The 10,909-nt window shown below is 34.1% G+C and overlaps 3 protein-coding genes across 8 annotated transcripts in view; 1 reads left to right on the forward strand and 2 right to left on the reverse strand.

The window, feature by feature from the left end:
* On the forward strand, window positions 1,627–3,199 carry LOC107639922 (mitogen-activated protein kinase kinase 10). Its single transcript, XM_021103449.1, has one exon. It carries the CDS (start codon window positions 1,909–1,911, stop codon window positions 2,989–2,991), a length of 1,083 nt encoding a protein of 360 aa, XP_020959108.1. The 5' UTR covers window positions 1,627–1,908; the 3' UTR covers window positions 2,992–3,199.
* LOC107642343 lies at window positions 3,731–6,769 on the reverse strand. 4 transcript variants are annotated; one of them, XM_016345663.2, is made up of 5 exons: window positions 6,576–6,761; window positions 6,367–6,475; window positions 5,700–5,978; window positions 5,166–5,276; window positions 3,731–4,352 (listed from the first exon to the last, which is right to left on the reverse strand). In XM_016345663.2, exons 3-5 carry the CDS (start codon window positions 5,857–5,859, stop codon window positions 4,291–4,293), a joined length of 333 nt encoding a protein of 110 aa, XP_016201149.1. In that variant the 5' UTR covers window positions 5,860–5,978; window positions 6,367–6,475; window positions 6,576–6,761; the 3' UTR covers window positions 3,731–4,290. The 4 variants fall into 4 exon arrangements, with proteins under 4 accessions (XP_016201149.1, XP_016201146.1, XP_016201150.1 ...); XM_016345660.2 differs by lacking the exon at window positions 6,367–6,475 and having other exon boundaries at window positions 5,700–6,027; window positions 6,576–6,769; XM_016345664.2 differs by lacking the exon at window positions 6,367–6,475 and having other exon boundaries at window positions 3,731–4,415; window positions 5,700–6,027; window positions 6,576–6,769.
* LOC107642344 (syntaxin-22) overlaps window positions 7,845–10,909 on the reverse strand; it is a 5,849-nt gene continuing 2,784 nt past the window's right edge. Inside the window, exons 7-10 of one of the 3 annotated variants that reach the window (XM_016345667.2) lie at window positions 10,660–10,815; window positions 9,782–10,248; window positions 9,586–9,635; window positions 7,871–8,250 (exon numbers count right to left, since the gene is read on the reverse strand). In XM_016345667.2, coding sequence (XP_016201153.1) covers window positions 10,750–10,815 — 66 coding nt within the window. In that variant the 3' untranslated portion in view covers window positions 7,871–8,250; window positions 9,586–9,635; window positions 9,782–10,248; window positions 10,660–10,749. Of the gene's footprint in view, window positions 8,251–9,585; window positions 9,636–9,781; window positions 10,249–10,659; window positions 10,816–10,909 lie in introns of all 3 variants that reach the window. The other 2 variants (XM_016345666.2, XM_016345668.2) reach the window with 2 other exon arrangements.

Below are 10,909 nucleotides of genomic sequence, written 5' to 3' on the forward strand. Positions count from 1 at the left end.
AACGCGTCTTTCGTAGTTGCTGCGCTGAAAGAAGAAAGATTTGTCTTACTGAGCTCAATGCATATCAAGGTGATATATTTTCTATGAATTCTTTATTCTATAACACGCAAACATATTTCAAAAAATTTAACAATACAAACATGATGCATGGCTCGTTTATTTTATATTTTTTTTCTTTTGAATAAATGATGATTTGTATGCATAAAAGATGAAAACATTGACACCCATACTAAATCAAAACTAAACTTGTACCATGCAAGATGTCTTTCGTGTGACAAAAGTATCCTACGTAGCACTCCAACCCTCCAAAGACAGTGTACTTTTGTCACATAGAGGGTATCTTGCATGGGTACAAGTTTAGTTTCGATCTAATGTGAATAAATATATCAGCGTTTTTATTTTTCATGGGTACAAATAGTCATTTATTCTTTTTTTTTTTTATTATGGAGGTGAGATAATACGTCCGTCTATTGATAAAAGGATGTATTGTTTCGCTCCCATCATTTTAAATATAGTATTTAATTAATATGTTTTATGGTGGTTTTTAAAATTTTGGGAGCGAGACAATACGCCGCTGCGTATTAAATGGAGGTGTATTGTGGGGACGTCACTACCATAATTTTAAAAAATACCATAAAATATAATAATTAAGTGTTACACCAAATTTTTTTTTTTCATATCTAGAAAAATTAGTGCCATAGTTCTACTATCAATAATTTTACAATAAGAACAATAATACTAAAAAAAATTCCAGCATGGTTTAATTATTATTTTTTATTTTTTCTGTAGAGTTTAAACCTTTAGAACCAAAATAATGTAACATAAACAAAAATTAGGGGGTGTGAGTGAATATTATGAATTAACACTTCTAAAAATTTAAACTATTAAAATAAATTGATAATTATATATTTAACATGTTTTTCGTAAAAGGTTTTTTTTCCTTAATTAAATTTGAAGCCTTGTTTATATACAAATATATTTTTTCCTGTACATATTCATTGAATCCATTTTTTGTTTAAGAATCTTTGCACAAAAAATCAACAAAGATAAAATAATACTGTTATAACGGGTTTTAGATGGTTCGTTTTGGATTCGATTTTAAAAAATGAAATATGATATGCAAATTTAATTTATTAATGATGTTTTTGTTAGATTACTTGAATCAGTTGATTAGATTACGGAAATAAAATCTATCCAAATAATGTATTCGGGTAGATTCCATAAAAAAAAAAGATAGTTTTGTTTTATAAACCTAATATTAAATAAAGAAGGTTATGTATAAAAAAAATTAGTTATTAGTATATTGGATTGAGAAAGTTTAATAAAATAAATAATTTTTATAAAAAATTAATTAGTATGTATTTATATATAAACATATGTATTATTTAATTTATTTTTAATATATATTTTAATTGGTGAAAACTCAAATACAGCTCTCTTTACATGAAGTTGATAATTGAGAATTGTTAGATAATTTGACTGATTTGACTAAATTTTTATCTAACGGCTCTCACTTATCAACTTCACGTGAAGTCGACTGCACCGGAGTTTTCACAATTTTAATATTATACAAATAACTAATTTAATGTTTATAATTAAAAAAAAAAAAAACAAAAATAAAGCACATATAAATCTTGAGAAAATTAAAGAAAGCAGAGATTATCACAGCCACTGATAAGCCCTGAAGATCACCAGAAAACCCTCACTTCTCCATTGTTTTCGCCCTCATCACACTTACACTCATTCACGTGTCTCTTCTCTCACCAAAATTCTTCCACGTTTAGTTTTTGCAAATCACACTTATGATGATAATGATGACAGATTAGCATGTGTTTAAGCTTTTTAATTAATTAATTATAATTACTTTTACCCTTTTAGGCTTTAATTTGTCATCAAGTGCAAAAGTAAATGACATTGGTTATCAGAGAAAGGAGGCACCAACAAGCTCTAAGGCTCTCTTTGCCGCAAAGAAACCCTCCTTCGTTATCGTCGTCGTCGTCGTCATCGTCGTCGTCGTCACCACTTCCACATGCATCAGTATCGTTATCAGGATCTTCTTCATCCTCCTCCTCGGTCGTAGTTAACCTCTCAGACCTCGAGAAGCTTGCGGTTCTTGGCCATGGAAACGATGGCATAGTGTACAAGGTTCGACACAAGAAGAGTCATTGCTTCTACGCATTGAAAGTGATACGCTCCAACTCGATAATCGGCATTGATGGCAGCCCTAACCACGTGGAGGCCGAGATTCTGAAGAAGATGGATTCGCCGTACGTAGTGAAGTGCCATGCGGTTTTCGACAACGGTTCTTGCAGTGATAATGGTGTAAGCTTTGTTATGGAGTACATGGGTGGAGGGTCGTTGTATGATATCTTGAAACATCATCGTACACTGTCGGAGGATGTGATCTCTGATGTTGCGAAGCGCGTGTTGGAAGGGCTTAACTATTTGCATGCCATGCACGTTGTGCACAGAGACATTAAGCCCTCGAACTTGCTCGTGAATGAGAAGGGTGAGGTGAAGATAGCGGATTTTGGGGTGAGCCACGTGGTGGTGGAAGAGAAAGAGAGTAATGGTGGTGGTGGTGATTATGATCTTCATCACTATGGCAATGCAGGCACGTGTGCATACATGAGTCCTGAAAGGATTGATCCTGAGAGTTGGAGAGGAGGTGGTGGTGAGGATGGTTTTGCCGGCGATGTTTGGTCGATGGGGGTGGTGGTTTTGGAGTGCTTTCTGGGGCATTTTCCGTTGATCGGGGCGGAGCAGAGACCGGACTGGGCAACACTGATGTGTGCCATTTGCTTTGGGGAAAAGGTGGAGATGCCAGAGACGGCGTCGCCGGAGTTCAAGAGCTTTGTACTGAGGTGTCTTGAGAAGGATTGGAGGAAGAGGGCAACAGTGAAGGAGCTTCTTCAACACCCTTTTGTGAATACAGGGTGCTGCAATTTCAGTAGAAAAAGGCTTGGTGATTATGTTGTTCTTCAGGGGTGAATGATTTAGCAGAGTTTTGGTTTTAGAGTCATCTGATCTTTTTTAGTTTTATTCTTAATTATAAGATAGGTGAGATGTGAACATAGTACTCGGCTTTTGTGTTTATGGTTTTGGAAATACACTGGTTGGTGAACATGGCATACTGGAAAAATATCTGTTCCATATTCATAGGGAATTCAGTTTTATTTCTTCAAGTCTGAACATAAACATCACTGTAAAATGAAATTTGTGAGTTTAAAGTTTAATTCAGGTGACAATTTTTAAAATAAATTGATTGAAAGCTAGGTGTTACATCTTTAGCAAGTATATAATAATCATCATCTTATTATACATAGATAAAGAAAGAGGTATCAGCAAATTTTTATTTCTGTTCAGGTTAAACAAATATAAAACTGTTTGAACAAGCCTTCTTCAAATTAATAATATTAATTCAAGACATTACTACTACAAGGACACCATGATTTGTAATATATAATCATCACTTTGAAACCCTGATTTTTCTTTCTTTTTTTAGATTAACATTCTTAATTAATGTTGAAATAGTGAGACTATCATTTAAAATAAATTGATAAGTCAGGAATAGCCAACAAAAGTGTTGAACCTACAGCGATAGTAAATCGGCAATGGTGAGAATGCAAGTGTGTGTGTTAATAGAGGAGAGTGCCACGATTAATAATCTTCTTTCCCATTCTGACATGTCAGCTTAGCCCGTTTTTTTTTTCAAACACTAAAATACAAGTGTTGGAACAGCCAAATTGTCAATAACCATTGAATACTGATCCTCCAAAACTAGGGAGCAACATTACCAAACTTGAAAGTATGATACAACATTCTCTAACTACTAGAAAAACTACCACATGGGAGCAACCAATACTGGATTCATATAACACTAACATTAACATTAGCATCAAAATCATCCCATTACCAAATTACAAGGCCAGCATAAGGCACAACATTTAACCCACTTACAGTATTATACACCATGCAGCTTTCCCTTCTCTCTAATTGTTTGTAACAATAAATACAAGGCATTAAATATAAAATGATGTGCACTGACAAACATTGACGTCCAAATAGAGCAAGGGTGCGATAGAGGGAAATTGTAACAAAATCTTGCATGAAAAGAATCTTGTTTGTGATGAGCTCCTCAAGACTATATACTACCAGAAGTTGTGGCATAGCAGCTGTGTTCTATCCAAGAAAAAACCAAGAGGCAAAAAAAAGTCACTTGCATAATATCTGCAGATCACCAACATAATCACTTGATCTCAAAAACAGAGGCGCAGTGCTGATATCCAACTATTTTGGTTGAGTCAAACTCCAATTCTTTGAAGCTTCTGTGGGTTGACATCGATAGTTGCCTACAGCAGGAACAGAGTGTCAGTGACTCAGGCCGTAGATAAGGGAAATGTTCATTATACTATCTAAGACAGGAGAAGAAAATCCATGTTAAACAAGACAAATCATGATGTGAGGCTAACAAAGTGCGTGGTATGCTCAACTTGAGATCAACATAATTTAAGAAATTCACAGCGGAAAGACGGGTGAAAATGTTATCGCAGCCATGAGAACTAAAGTTATGGAATTTTGAAAAAATGAATGTTAACTACATACCACATAACAGGTAGAAAGTCATCCTTAAAAAAATTTATAGTTTCTTTAATGGGAAAAGTGAAACACCAATGCTAAGATATCTTGGTTTAACCAAACCAGACGTATCGCCTAAGCCTTGCAACCACAAAGTTACTCTTTCCAAGAGCCAAAGGTACTGAGTTAAGTTATGATGGTTCAATGTTCATACATTCATAGAATAATGAATGACTATGCCATGCATAGAACCATAAAGCTAAAATTAGGAGTGTTATTCAAAAAAAACTATCCCCAGAGTTAATGAATTACGAATTTGATTTAGGGTAGTCAGACAACACATTGATATTGATTATCATAAATACTGATATCTTCATCAATTTTTTCAACCAAGTTTGGATTTCATCAAGTTACTTTTAGGAACATGAGAATTATGGTATGAGCATCAACTAATACAGGTAGTGTCAATTATAATTCAGGTACCCGAATTCTAATCATTGTACTAAACAAAATTCACAATGATTTCCTAAAACATTATGAGGTAGACTAGGCATTTTAGCAAGGATAGATTGATTTGAAATACCTACCTCGATGTGATACGAGGTGGATCCGGGAACGTGGTCCTTCAAACTTCCAGTTGTCTTCATCCAAGGCTTTAACCTCCTTGTCAAGAGCAGCCATGAGATCCTTCTTCAACACTGCAACATGGAAAAACAAGAAGCCTAACTGCATTATGATCTATTACTAGGCTATGATATAGAGTGAATGCAACATGGGTTACCGCAATTTATAAGGCTACATGTCATTTGAGTTCAAACCTTAAAAACCCCACAAAGTGGCAGCACAAAAATCAAACAATTAACTCATCTTTCTTCATAGAAAGTAACTGCAGTACTAAACTTAAACTTAGCTAACTGAGATTCTCTTCAGGGCTATAATCGCTCTTAACTGACACGTGTGCAAATCAAATAATGATAGAATCTAATGACCAGACAGAGACTTAGTGATTACAAAGTTTCAAGTTTTTCATGAAGATCATAACAGATTAATTGCAAACACAGTAAATAAAAGTAACCTGATAAGACATAAGACAAAAATTAGAGAGGAAAAGAGAAAAAAACCTATCATGGCATCGTCCTTCTGTTCGTGCGTTGAAATGGGGTCAAAGGGGAAATGGAAATCGTCAATGGAAAGTGCGGCATTGCTGCTACTGCCACCTCCGCCGCCGCCTCCACCAACAACCGCGGTGGTTGACACAGATGAATGAGCCGGTGATGACATCCTTGTTTCAAGAACCACTGCAAGAGGCAAAATGTTGGCTTCTTCTCAAACGTGATTAGTGATTTCTTTCGTGCTTGCTCAGAAGCGAAAAGACTCGAACTTCACGCGAGCCTCTCCTTCTACAGCTAGGAACATAGTTATCAGTCAGACTACTAGTCACCGGATCACCTACTCACAATTAAACAAATATAAAAAATTATATATTTTCACTAATTACCAACTAATTATGAACTAAATTAATTACATCTTCCATTTTTCATCTCAAGAGAAAAGTGGCAAGCAGAAAAAAGAAAAGGCTATCACATCACAATACCTAACACACTAAATTAACATCATCAAATTTGTATTTTTATTCCTCTATTTTTCTTACTCTCCTCTCATTTTTCAATTTTCAATCATTTTTCATGTACCACTATTCTGCCATAGACCTATAACCTTTCACCCACAGAGAAAACCCTCTCTTCTGACCAAAAAGAGCCGCACAACAAAGTTTTTAAAATGACTCACAGCAAAAAGAAATCTTTTTTCACTTCCTTTGTTCTGCAGTCATGGTTCCTTCATTCTTATACCAAAAATATATTCTTCCCTCCCAAGCTTTCTGATTCTTCTTCTACATCTTTACCAACACCAATCAACTACTTATCAACTAACTGTAAACACTTCAACTAATTTAAAAAAAAAAATTAAAATAAGCGAAAGAAATAAAAACTCCTCACCAGATTGACCAGAATACGCAGAGGCAGACGGCCAAGCCGAGCACGGCGACGGTGGCTCAGGGCGAAGGCGAACGGAATAAGAAAGCACGAGAAGAGGCAGAAGACAAAACAGAGGTGAGGCCGTGAGGGTTAGGGTGACCGGTTTTTCGACTGGTTAGGAAAGTTTAATTTGTTATGGACGATTGTATTTTTTTAATGATTCATGAATCATGAGTAATGCATATTTTTTTTATAAATTTAATAAAAATATTTATTTTTTCATCTAATTTTACTCTTTGTTAAACAATTCTTTTTGTGGGTAAAATCCCAAAAGGCTTTTCGATAAAATAATTTTGATATATGCAAATGATTAAAGATTTAAGAATACAATACAAATAAATGAATAATCAAAAAATATTTTTTTAGTAAACAAATTTCGCATTTAACTAACAGCTCTTGTATTTTATTTTTATTTCAACTTCCAACATCAAATAGTTTAAGGTACCAACAAGCTTAAGACATGGTTCTGTCTCTGCTAAAACTTGCTCTGTCTCTACAATACAAATACAATGCCACACCCAACACCATTCATTTTTTTTACCAGCTCTACTTGTTTCTTTCTTCCTCTCTTCATTTTCTTTATTGTATATTGTTTCTTTTTTTTTTTTCAAATTAAAGGAAGTAGTTGTATAAAATAGGAGTGCTTCTTATCATAGACATTTACTTATCTCGATTGAATTATTGGCATGGATTTTATTATTAGTAATTTGATTATTGGCATGGAATTCTTACACGATGACTTATTGAACGAAAAGACCAACCAGTGTTTTCAAAATTTTATTTCTGTGAGCATCTTCTTAATTACTTCCTTTATTGTTTCCATCGAACACCAATTTCTTCACAGCTTCAACGCTACATTTTTCCGTTCGTACCTAAGCTATGCTCATTGTGCTAATTACTAAGCTATTATATTGACGCCTCAAAGTAAACATAATAAGTTAATATAAGTAGAATACAAGTAGAATTTCACAATAACAAGCTTTCTTCTTCTTCTTTATTGAAATGAGCCTAAATCACCAAATTGGAACACCATTTTAAACATAAATTTGTGGTGTTCATGTCACATATGTCAAGTTAACACTTAAAAATATATATTAACGATACTTGAAATAAAAAGGAACAAAAAGTTACGAAATTTAATTTCGAAGATCAATTTAGTCATTTACTAAAGTTAAAAACCAATTTGATTCACATGGAGAAATCTAAAAATCAATTTGAACATTACCTCTATTTGAACATTAAAAATATTTTTGAAATTTTTCAAAAGTTTTAGGAGACAAAAAAATATACTTTATTTAATAATAGAATTTCACTCTAGTTTTTCAACCCGTTCATTGAGCTTCAACTTAGAACTAACATCACTAGAGCAATCTTCAGCACCTCTTTCAACATCTTTCAAAATGTTGGATACTTTGACCTTGGTCCGAAGGGCCTGCCCATCTAAACCATCCAGATTGTCTCACAGGACCTGCACAATACTCTCTACCTGGGTTGGCAACACTATTTGAGACTTGTAACAGAGCTCTCAAACCACAATCCCAAAAACGTTCGCTCGTTACATTAGAATTGCCGCTGCCATAGGAAACATTTGTAGATCTTCTACTTCTAGCTGTCATTGTTAAATAAACTATTGTACCTGATAGAGTTGACAAAACACAATTCAGAAAAGAAAAAAAAATAGATTTATTTGAACTCATGATTTATGATATGCTAACCCAAAGAACATGTTTTGCCAAAAGTAACAGCCAATATGTGGTAGTGCACAACAAACTCTAATTCAAATCTATTCTGAATATTGGATATAACTCCATCAATGTTGGAAACCAATTTTAGCAATGAATTAAATGTCAATTCCTATAATATTGTAAACTATGGTCCCTATGACCAAAAAGTTCATCTGGTCATAATACACAGCATTTCAGAATAAAATCAATGAAGAATAGAACCAAAGATATTGATAAGAATTTTCAGTAACAAAAACACACTCATTTCCCAATTCAATTCAGTTTAAAGTCTATTATATAGTGAATGATGAGAATGAGATTGGCTAGAATTAGACATAGAAGAGAGGATAGGAAATATTAGGAATGGGTAGTCTCTCTAATACTATCACACTATGTCTGTTCGAATTTCCTGCGTTTCAGTATAATTGCATAACTAGGAAGGGGTTGATATCACACTGATTCCGTCTCTGTTTCAGCCCATCAAGCTCGGTTTTCGTTCTTTATCCTATTTTCTGTTGTACCAGTTATTACAGTTACCCCCCACAATGCACCCACATAAAAAACTCAAGTATTACATATATGGGGAATCAGAAAACTGTACCCATGCAAAATATGACCTATACAACATAGGCATATATCACATAATGTTGAAAAATTATAAATACTAGATCTCATTGCTATTTACCCATCGAAGAATGAAACATAACCTTTTATATTACAGCTTAAATTGCAAATAAACAACTAAAGAAAAAGAAGAATAACTCATTCCCAGTTATACCAAAATTGTGATATAAAAGTCAACTTCTTTCTAATCCAAATATGTTCTGTATACTAGCATTCCATTCAACTAGTCCTAACACACACTTCATTATTCAAATCTGTTATGTATATTAGCATTCAACACAAACCTGTTCTAAATACTAGCAATCCATTCAAATCTTCATTCAAACCAAACATATGAAGTTGAAAAAATTGTATGAGTTACCAATTTCTACTGCCTTTGCAATTATTCTCACTATGAAAAATAAATGGAAACAGAAAACACTTTGATTAACTTTATCCAGACAATTTATATCTTTGATCTATTGAAAATCTAAAACATGAGAAAAAATGAAATACCACACACGCAAATCACTTGTTCTTCAAAGAAGCAAGACAAATTCTCAGTATGCCACAATACATAACTGATCTCTGAAACAAAAGAACACTGGAAAATAAAGAGGACAGATCTTTTCACAAGATTCTACCTTTACTCAATCTCAATATTCAAAAGCATCAACAGATTCCCTTCTATCACCTACAACCAGCAGAAGAAACAAATTGAAAAAAACACCATACGAAAACAGGAAAAATAATAACGAAAAACAGGAGGGATGAGAAGACATCAAGGATAATAATAGTAGTGATAGACAGCAAGAGAGAGAGAGATGGAGAGAGACGGACAGAGGGCGACAGTGATACACAGCGACAGAGAACGAGAGAGACAAGGAGAAAATCATATTTGGAAAAATGGAGATATGGTGGCAAGGCTTCCTCGTCGGAGGCGAACTCGACTCCGAGAAGGGGAGTGGCGCCGGCGAAATGGGTTCTCCGATGGAGAAGATCTGGAATTGACAAATGAGAAACGGATCTCTGAAATGTTGAGTTAGGGTTTTCTTTGTGTTTTTTCATTTTAAATAATAGGGTAATTTAGTCATTCCATTTATTTTAATCTCTGTTTTTATTTTGAACTAAACATGATACTGAGACATAACTCAATCATGTACATCTTACACCAAACACAATACAAAGACTTAATTAAGTCTCTGTCTCTCGGTCTCTATCTCCCAATCTCTGTCTCTCTTCCAAACGCAGCCTAAAAGTACAAATGGCAATTCCCCATGACTTCTTTCTTGCCTTAACAGTTAACACTGCACAAAAGTATCAAGATTAATGAGAAATAAACACCAGTTATCAATTAAACTCTCTGGAATACATCCATTTTCCTTATATACAGCAGTCAAACCAAGCACAAGAAATCTAAGCTCCAAACTCGTAAAAAGAACATCAATATATAAGGTTACACTGAATTAAGGTATTGCTAAAATGTTAGCAATAAGTGCAGTAAAGGAAAACCCAAAAGAATTAATATTTCTTTTATTAAGGAAACAAAAAGAGAAAATAGACAAGAAGTACGTTGTGATGCATCCATAAAACCATTAAAATCAACACAAGCAACAACACAAACCCCAAGGACAAAATCACGATGCACTTATGTCAAATTATGCACTGAAACCAGAGGAGAGAAATCCCAGTCATTGACAAGATCAGGGGAAAATCACCTGAGAGAGATCATCAGCATGGAAGATCCTAGCTGCACTTCAATGGCTCAGTTGATATCATTGATCGTTAACAGAACTGATAATCTTTGACTAAGCAGCCAGAACAACGATGACAATTAGAAGCACAATTCCAAATATCACCAAAAGCAAGCATGTCTGTAAAAGAAAGATCAAAACAAAGCATGAGATTAACTAATATGCATGAAGGTTTATAGGGGGGAAAAAAAGAGGGAGGGGAGGGGGGAGAGAA

This window comes from Arachis ipaensis, chromosome B05, assembly GCF_000816755.2.
Source record: "Arachis ipaensis cultivar K30076 chromosome B05, Araip1.1, whole genome shotgun sequence".
NCBI lineage: Eukaryota > Viridiplantae > Streptophyta > Magnoliopsida > Fabales > Fabaceae > Arachis > Arachis ipaensis.

Coding starts and splice junctions, on each gene's coding strand:
- LOC107642343 (XM_016345660.2), bottom strand. CDS start 5,859: ATGTCATCACCGGCTCATTCATCTGTGTCAACCACCGCGGTTGTTGGT. Junction 5,277..5,699: donor GAAGGACGATGCCATGATAG/GTTTTTTTCTCT, acceptor TCCATGTTGCAG/TGTTGAAGAAGGATCTCATG. Junction 4,353..5,165: donor CCACCTCGTATCACATCGAG/GTAGGTATTTCA, acceptor TTCCTGCTGTAG/GCAACTATCGATGTCAACCC.
- LOC107639922 (XM_021103449.1), top strand. CDS start 1,909: ATGACATTGGTTATCAGAGAAAGGAGGCACCAACAAGCTCTAAGGCTC.